Source organism: Vidua macroura, chromosome 1 (genome assembly GCF_024509145.1).
Source record: "Vidua macroura isolate BioBank_ID:100142 chromosome 1, ASM2450914v1, whole genome shotgun sequence".
NCBI lineage: Eukaryota > Metazoa > Chordata > Aves > Passeriformes > Viduidae > Vidua > Vidua macroura.
In genome coordinates, this window is record NC_071571.1 from 39004251 (window position 1) to 39027963 (window position 23713).

General features: G+C 37.6%; 1 protein-coding gene across 2 annotated transcripts in view; it reads right to left on the reverse strand.

Annotated features, from left to right (window-relative positions):
* Positions 1-23713, reverse strand: part of TOP2B (DNA topoisomerase II beta) — a 61293-nt gene that overhangs the window by 2796 nt on the left and 34784 nt on the right. The window contains exons 13-33 of one of the 2 annotated variants that reach the window (XM_053970702.1): positions 23460-23585; positions 22674-22784; positions 22487-22592; positions 22188-22297; positions 17792-17884; positions 17582-17696; positions 14653-14774; positions 13724-13872; positions 12900-13131; positions 11393-11527; positions 10764-10964; positions 8911-9106; positions 8662-8753; positions 7370-7525; positions 7157-7240; positions 6069-6266; positions 5576-5720; positions 4183-4341; positions 3191-3398; positions 2586-2668; positions 2159-2269 (exon numbers count right to left, since the gene is read on the reverse strand). In XM_053970702.1, the coding sequence (XP_053826677.1) occupies positions 2159-2269; positions 2586-2668; positions 3191-3398; positions 4183-4341; positions 5576-5720; positions 6069-6266; positions 7157-7240; positions 7370-7525; positions 8662-8753; positions 8911-9106; positions 10764-10964; positions 11393-11527; positions 12900-13131; positions 13724-13872; positions 14653-14774; positions 17582-17696; positions 17792-17884; positions 22188-22297; positions 22487-22592; positions 22674-22784; positions 23460-23585 (2932 nt within the window). The remainder of the gene's footprint in view (positions 1-2158; positions 2270-2585; positions 2669-3190; positions 3399-4182; positions 4342-5575; positions 5721-6068; positions 6267-7156; positions 7241-7369; positions 7526-8661; positions 8754-8910; positions 9107-10763; positions 10965-11392; positions 11528-12899; positions 13132-13723; positions 13873-14652; positions 14775-17581; positions 17697-17791; positions 17885-22187; positions 22298-22486; positions 22593-22673; positions 22785-23459; positions 23586-23713) is intronic. The other variant, XM_053970708.1, reaches the window with a different exon arrangement.

Below are 23713 nucleotides of genomic sequence, written 5' to 3' on the forward strand. Positions count from 1 at the left end.
TGTACTAAATATAGGGGGATTCTCATCTGCTACTTTAATTTACACCTCTAATGGCTGCACAAGTGTGAAGGATCTCTTGACAGCAGCTTGATGGCAAATCAGCTCAGGCAAGCTCTCCACTCGGTAGCATGACAGGCAACAGAGTGTGCAGCACAATCAATGTGCACAGGCTCTCAAGAAGCCCAAGTTTTTGGCAGGAAGTCCAGGTATGGTATCAGTCCCGCAGGTGATGCAAAAAGTATATCTCACTGCTAGAATCTCAGCTGCTAGGCTGTTCAAAGCTGTTCAAGCTGAGCAGCTGCTTATCAAGAGTTAGCCTGCTTTTCAAGTTTCCCTTAGGCTTTACTATAAAGCCCTAAAACCGCAGACAGCTCAAATAGTCACAGAAAAGTTCAGCAGTCTCTTGATCCTCTGTAGTGAACAGCAGAGTTCAAGAGATTTCATGCCAAATTGATTCAAGTCTGAAGTCAAAGAAAATCAAACAGCTCTGGAACAATTGTTTCAGCCACACACAGTAAGCACTCCCAGTGTGAGGGTGAGTGGGTGGAATATTACATTTCCAGAAAATGGGTTCTAAGGAGGCTGCTGCCAAGTCCATGAAGATGGACTTAGAATCAAAGAGACTACGAAAAGGGTAACCAGATGACCAATGAGCTAAACTTGCTGGGTTATCACTGAACTGTCCAGCTATGATGATGAAAGTGTGGTCATGTCTGATCTGGGCAGAAAAGAAGAGATGAAAACTGGTGAAAGCAACCTGTAATGTTGCCATGCACTGAGAAGGTGAGTGCCTGTAAGGCTAGCTACTCTGAAGGCAAAAATTTAACTCTTGCTTGAAAGAGAGCCTATTTATACCTATTCTCTGTGTGTGTACAGGTTAATCAGAAACTCAGAAACAGATCACAGCTGTATTTTAAGGTTTCAAGTTAGGCTAATGACAATTCACTTACATCCAGACCTCAAAAAACAGCGAGGGAGAAAGACTGAATGTTAAATTGCATCCATGCCTGGCTACTGCATATAGAGTTCACTCTTCCATTTGCTGCAGTACAGAAATTCAATATAAAAGACTACTCTATTAGAGATCAGCTATTTCTTTATTCAATCTTTATTTACTGTACTACAGGACTCTACCAACAACTGGAAGTGTTTGAGAAGTATTCAGGCATTCACTGATTCGAACTGTTAAGAAATTAGAATTGACACAATGCATCAAGAAATAGATTAGAAATAGGGAGGCAATGGGGGAAAGGGTGAAAAGATGCTGCAGTTCACTGGTGGCTAATATAGAAAACAAGATATTTTTTTCTCATTTTTAAGAGAATAAGCTAACTATTATGACTGGCTGCTTTCCTGTCAATCTCCTTGAAGTACCTTTTTACTGAAGAATTAATATATTAAGCTCAGCTGCAAGTTGGTCAAAATAAGTTTTAAAAAACAAAGGCCCCAGCATCACATGGAAAAAATGCTTCAAGATGACAGTTCTAAAAGCTGACTAATAACTGAAAGAACTTATACCTCTGAAGTCTGAGGAGAGTCTCTCATCCTCTGTTACAAGAGGAAAAAGTGATAAGACTTCTATGCTGGTTTTGGCTGGGACAGTTCATCTTCTTCACTGTAGGTGGTATGATACTGTGTTTTGTATTTGGGCTGGAGATGATGTTGACTATGCAGGGATATTTTGTTGCTGCTGACACAGAGTCAAGGCCTTTTCGCTTCTCACACCATCACACCAGCGAGGGGCTAGGGGTGCACAAGGAGCTGTGAGGAGACAGTCTAGACAGCTGCTTCCCACTGACCCAAGGGATATTCCACACCTCCTGGTGTCACGCTCCACTTTACTTATCCCCTGAAGCTAAAAACCTCCCATTAGTTAAACTAATTGAAGGCTGAACACCACCTCCGGATGTGGAAGGCATGAAGTTCAGACACCACAAAGTAGCCAGTGGAAAGAAACAAATGAATATTATTAAGGAGATGGAGAAATTTCATACCCTATTGCTGAATTTCAATGAGTTCAAATACCCTATTGCTGAATTTCACAGAGCTCAAAATAAATGAAAGCAGTTCCCACTTTGGAGACTGAAGAGACAATGCAAAGGTGAAGAAGATGACTTTCAAATAAAAGGATTGGTGTCCGGGCCAATTCTATACGTACCCTTTTTAGCAGCTACTGTTTTACTTGGAATTTTCTCTGTTTGTTTTGGGGCAAAAGATGATGAGAAAACAGGAGCAGAATCCTCATCGTCACTGTCCAATTTTGTTGTATCTACAATCAGAGAGTAAGTTTAGAATAAGATCCATTCATGACATATATTGATTACATCAATATTAATTACAGTAAAAATTAATCTCAAGTAAGTGCTTGTGATGCTACAGCTATGGATGTACTGTGACTTCCTCACCTATGATACAAGCTTTGTTCCTCTAAAGAACAAAACTTCCTTCACTTTTCCCCTTTTTAAGAGGGAGAATGTAGACATCCTTCCCCTATAACTGCTCTGCGAAGTTTGTGTGTACCACTCCCCAAAATATCCCATTATTAGTTGCTTTAAAATTAAACAGAACTGTGAAAACAATCTCACCATCATCCGTCTTCTGAGAGTAAGATGGAAAAGAGAAGATGTTCCCAAAATCTTGATTTTTCTTGGCTTGAGATGTTTTTCTACTTACAAGCGAAAAAAAAAAAAAAAAAAAGGAATTATATGAGTTACGTCAAGCACATACTGAAGTACATGGACATCATAATATCCATACAAAATTTAAATCCTGTTTTAACATTTCCAGCATTTTTGTATCTGCTTGAAGCAGTCAAACCCCTAAAACTGACATCCAGTCAAGAACTCCAGGCATTTAAAATTAACAGAATTACATTTTTTTTCAATAGTTCTCTACACCAGACTGGCACAAGACAGAAAACAGAACCTTTAAAACCATAGTTTAACAGATGATATTACAGACAGTGTATCATAACTATTTTTATATGTTATTACATTATTCTTTTAAATCATGAATCACCCCTGCATAGGTCAGTTGCAAGGCTGAGATAACATACACTTGAATTCCTCCACATTTTATTTTTCATGGTGCATGTAGAGCAATAACAGGCTGATGTTTCTCATTTTTGTTCAGACACTTATGCATTGAAAAAATTATTAATAAAGAAATCCTCCTGAGTTACAGTACTTACTCTGGAGATGGCTTTGATTTGACTGGGGAGAAGTCATACTCATCTTTTTCTAAACTGTCTGAGGGAACAAATTCATCCTCTCTGTCATTTGTAACTGGAGAGGCTTTTACTTTGAGCTCATCCAAATCGTTGTTATTGTTGGCATCATCATCATCGTCGGCATCATCTTCTTCTTCTGAGAAGTCAAAAGTGTACTTGGGCCTCTCAGCTGAGAAAATCACACATGTACATAATTCAGGAGAGTTGTTTATGTTATATAATACAGAAAATATACAAGTCAAAGTGCAAGTCAGTTAACAATCCCTGCCTCAGAGTACACAAAACAAAAGAGTGGTGGATAATAAATTTGTTTCATGAAAGAATAAAGGGTGGAAAAGAATAAAAAATAATTTAGATGTTAGCAAACATCCAGTATCTCTTGTGGCTTGCCCAGACACCTTCAGCTAAGGGTATTATGGAGACATTGTGCATCAGTACTTTTAAGGAATGAGAATCCTTCACTTAAAATTGAAGCTTTCTTGAATCCACCATTTGAACATTCTTCCTAATTTTCCAGAAACTCTGTGGGGGTTTTTTAAACCATCACATACTTATATATTTTCCAAACTTTCAGTCTTTGTTTTCATGGAGTGTTTAGAATTTTTTTGATAATATTTTATTTGCCTTTTAGGTTTTATTTGGCAGTATAATTGTATCAGAGTAAATTTTTTGATTGTAAGGATATTGTCTTGTCTGTTTCTTCCATAATTCACTAGTTTAGTGAATAATTTCTATTCTAGTGTTTAAAATAGGGGACAAGATTTCTGATCCAAATTACAAAATCTTTCATAAGAAATTCCTGATCTTGACATTAAGAGTATTCTTCACACAGTGAAGAAAATGTAATGCAAGTTACCTGTAGGCAGTAAAGTCCTAAAGGAAATCGCATGGTCAAAGGAAAATGTGGGTTTGTAGTTGAAATTTTCAGTCACAATTCACAAAATCTTGCGTACCTGCAGCTCTCCTAAGCAGAGAGTCTCTTGGAATAATCACAGGCTCATTTTCTTCTAAATCACTTTCAGACTTGGATTCATCATCTGACCATGGGTTTCGTTTCTTCACTTTTTTTGCACTGGATTTTGTAGATGATGGTGTCCTTCTTACCCTGGCACCTGCCAAAAGTGAAAGCATTTACTACGGTCAGGTTAAAAAAATATTTTAATCTTTTCTAATTGTTTACAAATTTAGCATAAATTTTCATCTTAAGAAGTTCTCCTTTAAACACAGTAAATTTTCTTCTCCTCCAAACGTTGTAAATGTTCTTCTCCTCCCTGAAGGAACATTTAACATGAAATTATTCCACACAGAACCTGACCAGCTGCTGCCAAAGAAATTTGTTTTGTAACTGAAAAACAAAGTCTCTAATTTTAAGTTTTGCCATCAAACTTGTGTTTCTTTAAAGGCTGCTAGAGTTTTCCAGGGAAAGAACATGCAGTTTTCCATTATTCAGGGAACATGATCAGAAACAGTTATTGGACAAATACAACAAACATGGGAAGCAGAGGATATCCTATTGTGGGGAGGGGGTAAAAATGTGGTCAGTCAATTGCAGGGCAAGCTCAGGGCAAGCCCTGAATCAACAGTGGTTGTGGGAGATTTGAGCTGCACATAGACAAGTCAGTCATAACTGCACTCAGTGAATCTACTCAGGTTGGATAATCCCCTTAGTAATTAAAACCAGATCTTATCTCAGAATAATTATTTGTGTAACCACTTTTTTTCCCTTCTTCTGAAAAAATAAACCCCCTCATACTTAAACCTTCTCTTCTGTCTCCAGCTTTCTTTTTTTGTTGCTGCCTCCCTGTTACTGTGTATTTCTCAAACAGCAATAATTAATTCCCACTAGCAGAGGAAATGGGGAACTGAACATTGGTCATCTGCCAAGCCATAGCACCCACAACTTTCTGAAAGTTGGAATGACTGAATATGTCAATAGAAAAATACATTTATTTAATCAAGTTCTACAATCTATACCATTACTCAGACTGAGGGGCTGAAGGTGACTGCCCTGTCCTTCAACATCAAAGAGCACACAAACTAGACATTTCAGTTTGCATGGAATTACACTCATGATGTAAAAATAATCTATTTTTCTATAGACAAATTTGAAGATTAGACCCCTGCCCCCAAAATTCAAATGTAGAAAATGTAAGATCCATCACCCCCAGGAAAGTAGCTTACACAAAGAAATTTCAGAGCACTTTCAAATATTTCATTTTAGGGAAGAAAACCAGATGAAATTGTGATTATTGTGCTGTTATTTCCCGTCTCACACTGTGTTAAAAATGTATTTCATGCCCAGTAAATACTCAACTAAGGTGAACTGTGGCTGTGCAAGGGTCTTACCAGGCTCCTTTTTCTCTCTCTTGGGTTTAGGGGTTTTAGCTGCTGCAGCTGATGCATTCAGTGAGTCATCCCCACCACCCTCAGCTGGCACACCACCAAACTCTTCATCAAATTCCATTTTTATTGCTAGAGAATCAGTTTCACCCTAAAATTACAAAATAAAATAATTTACAAGATTTCAAGATTTCTATTTCAAGATTGAACTGGAACAGTTTTGCAGATGTTAATAAATGAATGTATACTAAGCATATAGACATTTGTTGAATAGTCTTGGAAAGAAGTTATCTCAATAAAAACACCTGAACAATAAGCAGTCTTAAGAGGTTTGCAAATGTAAAAGAAATCCAGTACAAATTTCTTATGCTTTAGATCAGCAAAACAGTGCAAATACAGCACCAGTGACGATCTGGCAATTTGGATTTATGTTACTGAAATAGAAAAATACCACAGTTAAATAATAAATAATTTAACTGTAGCGGTCATTTTGGTTTACCTTTTTCTTTTTCAGCAATTTCCTGCTGGCATCAGCTTTCATGGCAGATGTAATCTGTGGAACTATTCTTCTGCCAAATGGTGATGGCATGGTCTCTTCCAGCTGGAGTTTCTTCATCTTGGGTTTCCCAACTTTGCCTTTTATTGGTTTGCCAACCATGCCAGCCAGAACGTCTTCTCTTTCCTGTGCTTCTACTTTCTAACAAACAAGGGGAGCCAGGAGGGGGGAAACACATTATTTTTTAATGAGGACAAAGTGGAACATGATGATTATTTAAGATTCAGCTCCTTTTTACATGGAGCATAAGGCTCCCCTTAATTCTCACTTGAATTGGAACACAATTTTTAGTTCTGGAACAGCGTCCACTTAATCTTGGTAAATTCATTACCCTGTAGAGCTAAAAACTACACTTTTATTCAAGGATAAAGTCAAACTTTTGGATGCTGTTACACTGAAAAATCTTTCTTCTATCAAGTTTCTATTTCGCAAGTATGTGTCTGGTTCTGTTGTAAATTTCCATTATTTCAGCCTTTAATTTACACATTTAGTTTTGAAGTGTGTCACTTCAAAAGATTGCACCAGCCCTTTTCAGACAACATGGAAAACTGAGGTTCAGCAGGTTATTCACCAAAGGGACTTGATCTTTTTTCCAGAATTACAGATAAGGCAAACTAAGGACCCTTCAGTCCTTATAGTCTACACACTTCATTCCTGAATGTACATGTTTGAATTTGGTAATACTTACTGCCTTACAAAAAATTAGATCATGTAGAACTGTAATTTTTACCATTACCAGTTACTACTTACAGGTTTTTGTGTCATTTGAAAACTAACTTTCTCCTGGTTATTTTCCTTTTAATATCACTGACTTGGAAAAAAGGGTAGATGCATGAAACAATCCCTGAGAACACAGATATCCAATACTGATTTCCCAGTTACCATTATATTGTGAAATGTATTTACTTTTGATTAAAAATGTAGTATTTGCTAATTATTTTTCTTAAATTTTAATATTTTTATTAGTTAGCATTTTAAATTAAATTAATATGAATTTCATTATTTAGAAATATATATAAAGTAAAACATACTTCAAGCTCTTCAACAAAGGCTGCTAGATCTTCTTTCCAGAGGTCTGAAGGAGATTTCCTTTTAAGATCATTTAGTTCTCTCTCCTAAAACATGGAAGTAGTACAGAGAATGTAAGTACAACTGAAGTAAATGCCACTGAATACTGAACATTCCCCAGAGGAACATCAGCGATTACTGTGCCATTTCAGAACAAGCCTTCCAGGTGTACCAACCTTGGAATCTCTCTGCTTGATCAACTCTTCCACCTTCTCTTTTGTGAGTGACCACAGGGACATGTTCAAAATGTAGTTGAAGTCAGGGCCAGAGGCTGGACCAGAAGCAGAGGAAGCATCATCATTTGCATTCTGAGAGTCTTCCTCTTCTGCTGCCTGAGGTGAAATATTCCCAATTACAAGTATTAGTGATCTTAGCTCCATGCCTGATCTGTGACACTGCTCCAAAGCACCACCACAGAGTAGCAAGGTGCGCCCTCACAGATTCAATCACCTGAACATTTTCTGGACCTTTCCAAAAGGCCATGTTCCTGTGACCTTCTAGAGCTGATTATTTAATAATTTGATTTAAGAAAACAAATTGAACCTGTGCTAGAACCTTGTATACTGCTGGCTGCAGATATTGGTTCTGCCCCATTTGTCTCTCAGGGCTGAGACCTTTGCCCTTTGGGTACTCATGGGTATCTGTTCCTTTAGAAAATGAGCACAGTCCTTTGAAAAACAGCTGGTATCAAAGCCCCAAATGTGCAAACTGGGACTTGAAAGTAGATCAAAATTTCTCTAAATAACAGTTTTGTTTTAAAATAGAAATCATTCCACAGAGTTAAAATACAATATTAAAAATACAAAACAAATGTGAAATTAAATAAAATAGCTAAAACAGTGGCAAAGACACAGAAAAAGGGTGGGTGACAGAAATTCAAAGCTGCTTTTCAAAGAAGTTCCATCTGACCACAATAATGCCCAAAGTAATGTAACTTTGAAATTAAACTCATCACATGTCCCTTTTGGAACAATAAAAACTGGTTGGTTTTAAAAAAAGCATAAACAAATATAGGTCAAAGTCACTATCAAATTTACTACGATAAATTTAAAAGTCGTAGCTTTATAATATCCATGTTTCTTTACAGGAAAGCAATTAATAAGTTATGTAGAAATAATTACATTTAGCAATTAGTTGTATGTGTGGGGTAACTGATGCAGCACTTTCTGCATCAGCCAGTCAGAAATCACGTTGCCAGTTTTGATTTGAGTACATTAAGAAATTCAGTCCTCTGCAATCTCATGTTTCAGACTTGTACTACCTAGTTTTCTTCTAAGCATTATCAGTATTACGTGACTTTATTTTTGTGTAAGTTTAATGTGTTTTTTTTTTTTTAATGGAAGCCAATAAGGAGTAATGAATAATGTTTTTAAAGTGCTACATGTGTGTTATAAATTAAGTTAGACTACTAGAAAACAAGCAATATCATTTGTAACAGTAGCAACACCAACTATATCTGGATTATTACCTTTTCCTGTGCTTCTTTCCAGGCTTTTACTGGATCAGATTCATAACCTCTCTGGACCAACATCTGAATCAAATCTCTTTTTGATCTGTTCTCTACAAGATACACACAAACACAGAGGAGGGGAGAAAAAAAAAAAAGAAGGAAAGTCATGAAAATCTTGCATGCAAGTATTTTCTACTATACTTAAATAATTTCCAGATCTTCCTCCACTTCCTCCACTGTTAATAATTCTAACTTCTGTTTACTCACCAATGGTAATTTTTCCTTGTATCTTCTCCAGGATGAAACGAGCTTGGTTGTTCAGCTTGGTGGACTCTGCACCCAGCATTCCCACAAGCCATTCCTTGCGCAGGCTGTAATAATGTAACCGCAGATCAAAGAACTCCTTCAAGATGTCCTGCACAGTTTCGTACTTCTTTAAGCACCCCATGTGATCAAACAGCACCTAGAAAATACATGATAGACTTGAGAGAGGCTGCGTAACTCCAACTTTGTTAGCCCTTGTGTAAGTGTTCAGTTCTACTGCACGTATAAAAGCACCGTGAAAAAAGTGGTATTTTGAGGAGTGTGAACTCAAACCTCATTTGGAGCTACAGAGCACAGAGCTGGATGGTCTTTATTTTTATCCAAAAGTAGATTTAGGATGACATTTATGGCAGTACAATCAAACAAAAAGACAGCTATATAGAGAAATATGCCTGAATTCACTTGAATGACTAATTTTATCTACATAATAAATCACAAGTTCAGCAGCAAGTGATGATTCACAACTATTTAATATAACAGTTGCAAAGCTTAATAATCCTTAATAATCTTTCAATTCAGCTGTGAAATCTGTCACTTTTCAGCTGTGAAAACTACCATCCTTCAAGTTCAAGCACAAAGTAAGAAATCATTTTTACTTGATAGGTGGAATCAATCCTGTCTGGCTTCTGACATCTCCAGTTTAGACATTTATAGGTAAACTAGTCACCCTCGGTGCCCTCCATAGTCAACTGAAAGAAACAAACCCCTCCAGGGGATAATTAATCTATCCAAAATAGCTGTCTGGGAGCTGGGGGACAATGGCAAAGCTCACATAACTTTTTAAGATTCTTACACTAGGGCAGATTAATTCCTACACAGGTACAGAAAGCAGCCCTTAAAATTTATTATTTATTTTGGCAGACAGAAAATGCAGGAATTCAGCTGCAAAACATTTTCTGTTCCATTTACTGTAATCTGTGAAATGTAAAACTGACAACAGATTCTCACAGTAGTTCCTACAGTTGTTTAAACATATGAGAAATACCATCACCCTGATTTGGTAGATTGGCTTTTCAAGTACAATCTAGAAAATTAGTTAAGCAAGGACTGTTTCCTTTTCCAATTCTATGGTCATCCATTTATTTTTAACCTATTTTCACATAGCTTTTGATGTACACAGCAATAGCAACAATAATGATATTTGTGTTTTGCGATAATATCTGAAAGTAGCATCTGCCATAAATAAACCAGAACTGTTTATTCATTTTCTGTAAAGACAGGATGTTTGGAAATCTTCACAGAAATTAACTTACATTCAAATCCTTCTCAGAATAGACAGACATGTATATTTATTCATATTCTTAGTAATTTACAGCACTATTATGTCTTCAGCAGCTTAAGAACAGTATTTGCTGTACCTTACTACCTAAAATTGGATTTATGCTGATGGAAACATTGGATCATTTAACTCATATTAGAGGAGTAACAGTCCTGCAGAAAGTGTAATTTTGAAAATGTAATTTGTCTCAAGTTTAACTCAAATCTAATTATAATATGGCAGAAAGTTATTTGTATGATCTACTTTACATTAACCACTTTTGGTTCGCTGCACAGGAAATTTTCAATTACAGGAAGGCAACCACCCCAGGCCTGTCTTATTTGAAAGACTCATCATAAAATGGATTTGCTTATTCATATTGACTTAGTATTGGTCATCATTACAGTTTTCTACTATTGAAACAATTTCAAATACACAATGCACTGTTCAATACCAAGAACCAAAGTATACTACAAAAACATTTGATTTTACAACAAGCAACAGTAGGGATTCTAATAGCCAAACATGAAAAAGTTACCATAGAATTACAAGTAAGACTTGTTTGAAGCTTAAAGACTTTGTGCAATCCAGCAGCTTCTGCCTGTGCAAGCTTTTCTTCTGTCATTTTCACAACAAATTTCACAGTTGTATCAGTATGGTATTCCTTATAGTCAGAAATTAATGCTGGAGTTTTTTCAGTCCCATTCAGCATAGGTTCTAGAACCTGTTCTTTGTACACCTGTTGAAAACAGGGCAGCAAAAAACAGAACCACTTGAAATGCTTTAAAACTGCAAACCAAATGAACAACATAAACTTCCAAAGCTCTGTGCATTACATCTGAAACCAGTTATAACTTACAGAACCAGTATAACCTGCGAAATGCAGACCAAGAGTAGCACAAACATAAGAGGCAGAAACCAGGACAGAAAAGACTACTGTAAAGTGGATTAAGCAGGAGAAGCAAGTGTTCTCTGTAGCGTGGACGGCTGATGGCACAAAGAACCATCTTCTACAAAAGCACACAGGAGAATGAAACCATGTTCCCTTTTGTGTATGTATAATCAGAAATTGTGTTAGAAGTTCATGCAGACATAGGATTAAATAATTTAATGAGAAATTCTTCACAATTTTTTGTTTATATTAAAATGTATTTCAATGTTACTTACCTGGGTCCAGGTCCTTACAGGAAGCTCTGTAATCTCTACTGTGTTCCTGTCCACCACAAATATTTCACCACTCACTACATACTGATTTTGACCAAGTTCCTGAATGGTTCCTTTGAAGTTTTTGTAGTTTGGAAGCTGAAATTGGAAAAACCACCAAAGTGGTAATAATCTTTAAAATAAAATGACAGAATTCTTTTTTCCATACTCCATGCACTTATCACTATATTACCCTAACCCTTCAACAAACCTCTCAGACTCTGAAAATCTGAAGTCATAGGAAAAATACTACAGAAAAAACAGAATATACACATACAAGTGACAGGACCAATTATCCTACTGTCCAGAGACTAGAAAAATTGTTAAGAAGATGCAGCTGAACCCAGTGAGGTGGTGGGGGTTTTGTTTTGATTCTTTAGTTTGTTTTTTTCTTCTTCTTTCTTAAAGCCCAATTAAGGCATGACAGAAAGCAGATAAAGACCCCACAATAACTTTATAGAAGTGGTGCTACCTCCCCTAACCATTTTTTCATTTTTGTGCTGTTTGGCAAAGATAGTGGAACCCATCCAGGTCAAATTGTAACTAACAGGCTGAAGATTTTTTTTAAATTGGATTCATTTCCTTATCCAGCTTCACACAAACACAAACCAGCATACAGAAAGGAGCTAGATGGAGGCAGAACTGCCTCCTTCAAGCACAGTGAGCTTTAATTGACTGTGAGACTACACAGAAGGCCTAGGGGTCCTAAAGGAAGGGCAATGGATTGCATTAGTTAAAAAAAAAAATCTCATTATTCCCAAGAATTTGAAAAAGGAAAGCCACTCTATCTTAAAAATTGATACTGCACACTCAGTGAACTGTGATCTAAATAGGGAAGAAAAGATGTTTCTGATTCTATGGCTTAATAAACACAGCCGAATAGCAATATTCATCAGTTGTAAAATTAAGATTACATCAACTGATTTCATCTCTTGGTCACAGATATTGTGGGTTCACAAAGGTATTCTTCCTGCCCAATTTTTTTCACACCACTTCTGGGACTTCTAAGATTTTGAATAAACAGAAGCTAAATTCAGTTCAGAAGTTGCTGATTTTCTTGAACAGCAGCAATATCTTCTCCTCTGTCTACAGCTATATAAAAGAGAGAACAATTCAGACAAGAGAAAGGAAATGTTAACTTTGGCTGAAGACACTTAAGTAGTACCTTCAAAAAGAAAGAGTGATAAACTTTTTGCTCGACTGCCATGTCACAACTACGCTGTAAGACTTGTAACAGTCAGTAGACTGAACAAAAAGTAATCTAAAATAATTGCTAAAAATACAAATAGCAATGTTTTTGATTCAAAGTGAATTTCCCCAGCCTTATCCCAAAGGTCAAGTAGAGCTTCTACATAAAATTACTGGGACAAACCAGCTCTGATGCTCCAATAATTAGAGAAGTTCTAGACAGACAGGAATTGATTTTGAAAGTACACACATAAAAAATGCCAATATATACTATTATTTTTACCATTGGGTGGGGATCTAGGCCATCCAGCATTCGTCTGACATTGTTTACAATCTCTCTGGTATCATAGTTTGGAAGTTTGCATGCCCAGCCAGTGCCAATTCCTTCAGCTCCATTTACTAAGACCATGGGAATGATGGGAATATACCATTCAGGCTCTACACGTTGGTTGTCATCATACAGGAATTTAAGCAAGTTGTCATCCACTGATGGAAAAAGTAGCCTTGCTAGAGGGCTTTAAAAAGAAAAAAAAAAAGAAAACCATTTTAACCTCAAGTCCAGTAAGTAAAGAACATTTTGCTTTAACAGCCCTTGGGCCCAGATATGATCTGTTTCAGATTTTTCTCACATCTTTCTCTCTCTTTGCCATTCTGAAGCTGAAAATCCAATGTACACACTTCCTGAGATAACAAAGTTCTTCCCAATGGAATAGTGTGTTCATAATAGATGAAGTTTGTTTCCTTCACAGAAACACATGTACATCGTACACTAGCAATTGCTGACATTTAGCATCTACAAAATATCATTCTTTGAAGCTTTCAGAACACACAGCTCAGTGTGACATTGGGGCACCCAGTAATAAAGCAACACAGCATCCAAATAGTTTCAAAATTTCCTTGCTTAACTGTAGGAGTAGCAAAATGTTACGGATGCTCAAAACCACACTTAAGAGATACAAAGCAAAATAGGAGCTTCTATCAAAATATTTAAAACTTTTTCCATTTCTCTCCCCCACCCCCCTAAAAAAGGAGTGTTGTGAAAGGATGAGTTTCATAAGAAGGCTATTTAGAAGTATGCATTTAGCTTGACATGAATAGTTAGTTTACCTTAACATGGTGAAAATATAGCGAGGGCTGGCAGCATCCTTTCCACCATGAAGCCTGGTGCCAAACTGACCAATAGGTTGTAACAGATTCACATTGTTACTTCCAACAAAGTTCTGAGCCAAGTTGACTATAGTCATCATTAATGCTTGCTGCAAGAAAATACATATTCATAGTAAGAAGTATGAGACAGTCTATCCTCATCAGCCAGCAAAACCTATTTTTAATGGCCCAAAATTGTGTGACTAACCTGAATTAAATCTTTAATAAAGCAGTCTCCCTGAGAAAGGACTGTTGTAACCTATTACAAGAGCTGCTGGGAATATGTATTATATGCTTATGAAAACCCCTGAGCTTCTCAATTTCTTCTAAAGCACTTCTCTGGGGGAAGTAAAGGGACGTAAACTGACCACACTTGCATGCACAAACCACTACTCATGGCTTCTAAAGGGAGAAGAGAAGGGATGGATCAGTGGTTAATATAGCCACTCTTGATAACATTTCAGATAAATATAAACAAAATAGGAGCTAGAAAAAAATCTTTGTACTGACACTGCAATAAGTTTCTGAAGAACAGAGTCTCGGCTTCTTTCCTTAAAATACTGCATTTCTTGTTTCAGACAAAAATTGTCCTAGAACACAGTTCCCACATTCCTATGATATCAGAATCTAGGAGTTGTTTAGGTAATTAGTTATCTACTATTTTGCCACAACCCACATGTATTTGGGATAACGCTGAGCACTAACACCTGTAAATAAAGAAAATATGCTGTCTTATCAAGCTACATAACAGTTTGGTTCATGTTCTTTAAATGTACACCTGTGATTGGTAGAATTATAGTCAATAGTTTGCAATTTTAATAGCAGAAACATTTACCTAATATTTTACATAGGCTAAAAGTCCTCACAACTTCACCATCCTCCATACTCACCTCCCCATGGTGATAAGCTGACATTTCAGCCACAGAACCAGCCAGCTGAGCAACCTTTACTTCACGTTTATCATTTCTCTTAAAGCAAGTGAACAGAACCTTGCGTTGCCCTGGTTTCAGACCTATTAAGAAGAACATCCTATATTCAACACATACACAAGCAAATGTTTTCAAGTGATAAACTTGTTTTGCCTTATTATAATTTCTAATCTCTCAAAAGAAGTCTAAACATTACATAGAAGCAAATTCACACTGAAATATTAACAAACTAATAAATATATCATTTTTTAAGTAATTAAAAATATTTTACCAAACTCAAAAAATTACCAAAAAAGTGGAAACACCTTTTCAGCCAATTATACAGTATTTAATATATCATTCTAATAAACTGCACCTTGATCCTAAATATGCAACTTCCACAAGTCAAGAATTCTTTCCATTCTACTCAGCAAAATCTTTTTCCTAAGAATATCAGCACAAATTCAGCAATGACAGCTATAACTGCAGCTTACATGCATTTCACAGAACTCTGAAATTTTACTTCTTGTGTGAAATTCTCAAATACGTATTAAAATTGACTACAAAAAAATGTTATCCTCTTGGGATCTTTTAAAGTTTTAAGAAAGAAGCCAGTCTCTGCTCTTCTGATCTGATCTTCTGAAAATGTTTATTTCCATTGCTTAGGCACACTTTAGGAACAACAGCTGTGTGGAAGGGATTGCATTATATTTCTTATTATCCAGAACTTGATAACCAGTTCTAGATCATGCTTATTGAGCCATTCAATGTTTTAATTCACATACATTTCTAAAATGCACTAAAATATTGTTTAATGTTACCATTAGTACAGTGGGTCAAACATAGAGCAAAAGCTGGAAGGAAGACAAAAAAAAAAAAGAGAGACTGACTTCAATTTCCATTTCATAATTTCATTCAAATATGTAATATCCAATTTTTTTACAATGGCTCTGCATCATGTTTTTCTTCCAGCACTCTATGGAATACAACAGACTTAAAGTACTTTCTTTAAAAGAAGAATTACCAAGCAGCAAGAATTTTAACTACCAGCTGTGAAGAGATAGTCAAAATTCTTCCTCTTCATTATTTTTTCTGAGATTTGCCACCAGGCTAGCCTGTCATATATCACCTGATGATGCTAAAGGACATAAACCATTGCTAGAGCACTACACCTGCTGCACAATTCATATATCCATACCCAGAATGCAGAATTACAGCCAAAGTTGGCAGAAACACTCATAGGAATTATATATAATATTTGTAGTATTATATATACACCTACATTGTTACATATATACATAAGACATACACAAATATATGAATAACTATGTTCCCTTCTTATTTTCTTACATTTCTGTAGAAACAGAAATGTTTCAGCAAAATCATTCTGCTGTTTCTGAGAAGGCAGTCTAGGTACACTATGTTGTAAAAGGAGCAATGATCTCTTGAATCATACAGCTCTGTACGTACCCAGGTATGGGAGGAAGTAAGTGTGGAGAAGCTGAATCAGAGACTGACATCCTTTGGTTCCTTAGGTGGGAATCTGCATACCTAACTCAGTTTCGTTCTGTATCAAAGCTAGGGATCCATTTTACCTGGAAGCTACTGCCCCTACCCCCTGAACGATCCCTCTTTCATCCAAAACACAAAAAGCTCTTGCTTTTTATAATACCTTGGTCTAAGTCTGTAGTGTTAAGAAGTCTGCCCAGCTCCACTATAAAAGGTACTGAGGACTGGAGATAAATGCACTTCACGGCTCCCCGAAGTCTCAAGGCCTTTTTCCTGATCATAGTAAGCTTGTGCACACAGACAATGACATGGGCAGAAATTCCTGCTCACGCTGCCTGCAGACAGTTTTACAAATGAAGCTGTAGTGCAGTAAAAAATGCTCCTTTTAATGTACATGCTACTGCAAGGAGAGGGTTAGTAAACCTGACTGACAGGAGCCTAGCAAGATTACAGGTCAATAAACACTACAGCACTGCCTGTGGTACAAGACTGAGGGGAGAAAACATTTGCATCTTCATCTGCACTCAGCTGCTGACTTGAATGTTAATTATTATAAGCACTTAAGAGACTTGCTTTCTCTGATAGTATGAGCAAAAACAAAGCGCTTGTAGGGCCTAGGGAATAGATCTGGTTAAGTAAAAAGCCTGCACAGCAACAGCTTCAACTTCCTTACAGAAGAAACATGGCAATTCCTCAGCACATAAATCACTAAATTGTTCAGGCTGGAAGGGACCACAGCGGCTCATCTGGTCCATCCTCCCCAGGCAGGATCATCCTAGAGCACCTTGCACAGGATATGGTGTCTCTCTCAAATATCTCCACTGAGGGAGACTCCACACCCTCTCTGGGAAATCTGTTCCAGTGGGTGGTCACTGAACACTGAAGAAGTTCTTCCGCATGTTCAGATGGAACTTCCTGTTCATCAGTGTCTGTCCACTGCCTCTTGTCCTATTGTTTGGCTTCATTGAGAAGATCCTGGCTCCATCCTCTCGACACCTCCCCTTTAGATACTTATACACATTGATAAGGTCCCCTCTCAATCACCTCTTGAGACTGAACAGGCCCAGCTCCCTCAGCCTTTCCTCTTAAGAGAGATGCTCCAGACCCTTAATCAACTTCACAACTGGACCCACTCCAGGAGTTCCATGTCTCTCTTGTACTGAGGAGCCCAGAACTGGACACAGCAGATGTGGCCTCACCAGGGCTGCACCCCTCTTGATCCTCTGGCACCGCTCTTCCTAAAGCACCCGGGATACCACTGATATACAAAATGATAACAAACACATGCATGGAAGCTCTTATATTCTCTACTTGAATGCATTGATTCCAGTGCAGATCACAGCTCTAAAAAACATCAATAAATAGAAATATTCCAAAAAATCATAATGAATTATCAGCTTACCATCAACAAGGGAAGGGATAGATCTCTCGTTGTCTGAATTTGAGAAAAGGATCAACTCCTTGTTAATGAAATCATTGTAAGTCAAATGTTTTGTTGCTGTACCATATAAAAATTGCTGGAAAAAAACCACATACATTATTCATTCAATACAAAAGCTACATTCCATTTAAATCTCACCTGGCAGATTTATTGCTATTATCTAGGACTAACCTCAGGAAGGCCATGTAGTCGACGCTGTCGCCTGTCTTCCATGAAATTTGTTAACCATTCTTTTCGGTCATCAATCTTCTTCTTACTGAAGGCCTGGAAAGATTCCAAGTACACTAAAGTATCAGTATATAAATGTCTGTGCAAATGTGTGTTACTTCAGTCAGAATTTTAAGTATATTGCACTTTCTGATCAAGTATTCAATAAGGCTTATTTGGACAAGCTAATCCATATACCTAATGTTTACATTTAAGGAGCAGTACCAGCACATGACTTCTCAGACGTTTTTGCACAAGTTTTTTTGAAATGACAGATCTTTCACTGTTTGCAATTTAAATTTATATTGCTTTCCTGAAATCTGCACACATTTAGACAAATCTTATCATTCTTCTTCCCTTCTTCACATCAGAATTGTGCTTTGACACACAGGTTTGAAGGTCTTTCCCCACACAGCTTAAAGGTTGGGCTCATCATTTAGACCAAGCTGTAACCAGCTCTCATCAAAACAATCAAGTGAAGGTATTAACAAAAAAAATCCCACTCTTGTCCTGTCCATGCCCTCTTTGCTCTGTCAATAACTTGCAGCTATTCCTGACTGGCCATCCCTAGTCCTCTTATGAAAATTGACAACCTGACACTGCTCAAAAAGCCTAAGCCAGAGTTTGGGCCAGCTGACTGACAGCATCAGCCTTCATGATGACAAGGCACCACTTTCCAGCAACCACTTATCACTACAAAAGGACACAGGAATGTTCTGACTTTGTAGTGTTACAGAAACAGAGTTCCCCTCCAGTGAGTTTCTTCTCCTAAAAAGAGAAAAATATATAAAAACTGAATATGTGGTTTAAACAAGATTTTGACTACTTTGGGGAAATTCTGTGAGTTGCTGAGGTACTGCTTTTTTTTCTCAGGGAGTAATATATAGAAATCATGTCCTGATTTCAACCACTCTTCTGCATAAAAACACACTCATCAGCACCATCTTTTTCAAAGGACTCTGACTGGAACACTCCAAAAGATCTCAATGATTAGTGTCAATTCCTTGGAGACCAAGATACCACATAATAAATATTAAATGTAACTTAGTTTCTGAGAAAGGACCTAAGCCATATCACTCTGTTCTGCATCAGACTGACTTCCCTTGTGAACAAAGCTTGATAATTCACTGTGCCAGGCATCTTAAAATTTAAGATTAGGCTTTTGTAAAAAACAGGACTAAATTCTCACAATTTTTTCTGGCTCTTTTCAGTTTGTCTATACCTTTTCTAGACCACTGAAGTGACAAATGACCAAGAGCTGGATCAGCATAAAAATTATTTCAATAGAATAAACACAGAATTAATGGAATGAAGAGCTGTTGTCAAATATTTATTCTTCAATAAACTAAGAAGGGGATTTTTTTTTTGTTTCTCCACTTAAAAGAGCTCTTCTAATACTTCATTTACTAGCAAAAGAGCTCTTCAAAATGGTGAAGAAGTTGCTCTGTGAAAGAATTTTTGCTTTCCTAGATTTCAGCTATCAAGAGGTCTGCTGGGACCCATAATCACATACCACCCAGAGGTAAACTTGGGGCTGGGATTCCTGTGATGAGCTGAGGAAATGCAGGTGGAAGTGTAAGTGAAGCTTCTGTACACAGCTCCAGCACTAACTGGTAGTTGCTGAGGTGTAACAGAGGTGAACAGCTTCTTCCCAGACTGACAGAATACTACTTTACGTAACAGCAAGGATCAGCCATAATTGGTTACATGTATGGAGATCTGTGTATGGAGGTCTCTTTGCAGAAATAGAGATCAGAATTCTGTTAGTAAAACCACACATACTATTGTAGCCACAGGATAAGAAAAGTTGTTTTGTCTAAGATAGGTATTTTCATTTTTTTTTCTCTCCTAACCCTTTTTTCTCGCTAATGTCACCTACAATTAAAATAGCAAATTAGAGTAGATAAAAGTTGAAACATTTCTTGAGAAAACAGCTGCATTCCAGACACTTCAGACTTTGTCCTTCCACAAGCTTTCTTTGAAACACAAGTATTTTCCTACACACTACTTACAAAACTTCAAATTCAAATATGTATAGCACGTGCATGAATACACACATGACACACTGACAGACCTTCAATGAATAAACAATATTTATCTGATCTTATTTGCTCAGAAACACAATACAGACCCCTAAGTAGATGTGAAACATAATTTGTTTGGGCTCTATTGCCCAAACAAATAAAAACGCCTCAGAGTACTTTCTTGTATGTTCTGTCTTTAAAAGCAGTCCTGACTGTAACATTTCTTGATATTCACACCACACAAAATTATCAAATCTAAAAGCAGAAGGTAGAGCTCATTTTGTGGCATGTATTAACCTTATTCCAAAATTGGAAACATTTTCCAAAAGATTCTTTCTCTGCCTAAAGTATTTTTTTCAGTGTCGTGGTTTAATGCAGTTTGGTTTTTAGCTGGGGAGGGAGTCCACGAGTTGCGGAACTGGTTCCCTGTGGAGGCCTTGGCAGCTTCTTCTGGCCTGGTGAAACCAATCAGCTGGCTAGTTTTGAACATTGACACCGTGTTAAACCACTCAACAAAGCTGAACGCACCTCTGTGAGAGCCACATTTTAAAATGAACAAGGCCCAGGAAAAGCTCTTTTGCTTCCAACCTTTGAACAGGTAACTGGGCGCTGGCCGGCCCGGCCCTGTGCAGCCCTCGCAGCCTGGCAGGGCCGGGCTGGGCTCTGCTGCGGCGCTGCCCCCTTCATGAGAAAGTCCACCAGACCCCGTCCTGGTGGGGAGGCTGGGGCCACTTCCCAGCGGGGCCCACCGGTCCGTTTTGTTTTTTTTTTCTTGCAGCAGCACTGCCGGGCCATGCTGCCAGGGGCCATCCCACCGCCAGGAGCAACCATGCGGCCGGGACCAGCTCCGGGAGTGGCCCCACGGCTGGCGCTGGGGGCGGCCCTGAGGCCAGGAGCAGCCATGTGACCGGGATTGCTCGGCCAAAATCGGTGAGGCCACAGCTATCTTGGTATGGCTCGCAATGAACTTTGCTTAGCCGCTTTTAGCCAGCCATGCTGCGGACAGAAGGACAGAAGCAGCAGCAGCAGCTTTCCTTTTTATGTTTTTTTAGTGCCCTGCATGAAGAGAAGGTGCAGGGTGGCACCAGCAGCCAGTGTGACTCGCACGCGACCAACAGAGAGGCATGGCAAGCGATTTCCCTGATGCAGAGCCTGGATGAGATCAACCTTTCAGCACTGCAGAGCTCTATAAAAACTGTTTCAACTGATAAAGCTTGAGAACAAATAAACCTACGAACACCAATTCTCTCCTGAATCAAGAAAAAGGAAAGGGTGAAGACATGTAAAGAAAATAACATGGGACACTGAGGTCAGTGAAGAAGGACTCAAATTCTAGATGGGAGGAGACTGAGGAGATGCCTTAGTTTTGAGCTGAAATTCTCTTGTAAGGCTATGGTAAAGATATAATTGATATATCTGACTGTTTTTTCCCCGTAATTCATGGAATGCACTGGGGGGATGTAGCATTCCAATTACAGATGTGAGCACAAGCACCAGTGTTGAAACAAGCAGATGTTGCAGTAGCTGTGATCCAATGAGAAGCTTGAACAGAGAGAGAAATGAGAGATGAGAAACTTTGCCCCAGGGATGGAAGAAGAAAATCGCTGTTCCCAGAGATAAAAGAAGAGAACTTTTGTTTCTATACTAGAACAGCTAATCCTTATAATTGCGCCCCAATAAGCTGAAATGACCCATCGTGGTAGTTGTGGGGAAAAAAAATACCAAAACATGGGAGGGACTTCACAATTGCAGATTTCTGGGAGGCTGCTGATTCACTGTGACATTGAAGCCACAAGAGTTTCTTGTGGAGAAATCTCCATGGCATGGCAACAGAGACTCCTCTCCCTAAGAGAACTGAAAAAAGACTATTTTAGACGTGGTAAACTGACTGGAAGTCCCAGGTTTTGTCTCTTTACGTTGCAAGTGGGAAAGAAAAGAGGGCGTGGAAGAAGTGTTCTGAGGGTTTATTCTGATTTTCTTATTTTTCTTTTAATTCTGTTATTAAAGTTTTCTTTGGACCCTTTAAAGTTTCAGCCTGCTTTGCTCTCTTCTTAATCCATATCTTGCAGCAGAAAATGAGTAAATAATTCTAGTGGGTGCACTGGCATTTGGCCAGCACTAGACCCACTTCATTAATTGGTGCATTGGCCAGGAAATGAATGATTGGCAAACCAAAACCACTACACTTAATTGGTGTTTCTGCCCAGTTTCCAAAACCGCTACATTCAGGTACTCAAAAAAACCAAAACAAGCCCTGTCACGACTTCCTCATGTGCCATTTTCAGCACACAATGAAAAATAAGTCATCATATAGAAGCACTTTTGCGAATTCTTACCAGTGTAATGGCAGCATCATCCTCAGGCCCAGCGTATCGAAACAAGATCCGATGTCTTTCCATGTCTGCAAAATACTCTTTTGCTTCTTTAGCAGTGCTGGTACCCAACCCTGTACAATAAAAAGAAATAGTTACTCAATACTCAAAATTTAAGTTTTATTATTTTATCCCTTTTATTTTCCTGGGAATATTATAAAATCATTATGTAAGATACTATCATGAAAAACTATAATAAAACTTCATAGCACCCATTTATTATTATTTATTCATAGCATTCACATATTTGTTTTTAAACAAACCTTTGTAGTATTTTATCTTCCATGCTTTATGATTTTCCATATGCTTTTTCCACTCATCAAATTCAGGAATACTATAGAATGAAAGTTCTTGCTTATTTTTGCTTGCCTTTGAAAAAACAAACAAACAAAATCAACATTTCTGTTGTGATGTAAGTAATGCATAAAATCTCAATAACAGAAGCCATACCTTCACAATAGGGGTGATGAATTCCTCAAGAAAACCATGTTTCAACAGTGATGGCCAATTGTGATGAATAAAATTGATCAACAAGCCCTTTATGTGAGATCCATCCTGATCCTGAATCAGAACATGAAAACATGAAGCAATCTTGTATCAGATTTCCCCAAACCACTAAAAAACCTGCTCACTGTCTTGAATACATCAACACAATGTCTGATGGCAAAAAGCATAGAAAGGAACAGCTGGTTTTAATTTGGATTCAAAACTGGACCTGGGTATGAAATAACCACCTGTGAAAGTCATTGTCCCTGAGCTATGAAAAATCTCTTCCAAGCCAAGTACATGGTTGTTGTTCAAGGTTTCTCTGCCTGTGGCATGCTTTTGCTGAGAGTTAGACAGCTCTGCCAGACACCACAGAGTTGAATTTTTGTGGAAAAAAGCCAAACTCAGCCACAGTTCTCATTGGTGGCAAGATGCATGATAGTTCAATCATGAGATTATCCAAAAAAATTACCTACATTCTTGTTTCTATCTGATTTTCTAGCAATACCAACTCATTTATTGTCTACTTTTGTCCTTACTTTCAACATCTTTTTGAATTATCAATAGCATGTTTTTATTATTATTTTGACTTCTTGCTATTTTTCTGCAGCAAAGTTCAGCTGTACATTTAGAGCAACCAAAACAACACAGATAAATTAATCCCTTAAAGAAACCTCAGAACCTATGAAATTGCAGCAAAACACATTGTAAGAAGCTCTGTAGATTAAAACCTGTGAATTTCAGACTTACCTGATCTGTCATGATCATAATTTTTCCATATCTCAAGCTTTTCAGAGATTCTGGATCTTCATAGCTTTTCTTGTATTGTAATCCAACTATTTTGATGATGTTGTTGATTTCTGCATTTTCCATAATCTGTACAAAAAAATGTTATTTTTTGCAGCCAGTGTAAAAAGCAGAGATTCAGAAACATCCCAATCTTGATTTATAGCTATTTTTTCAATGCACCCTGACCTCAACTTCATAAGCAACTTTTTATTCCC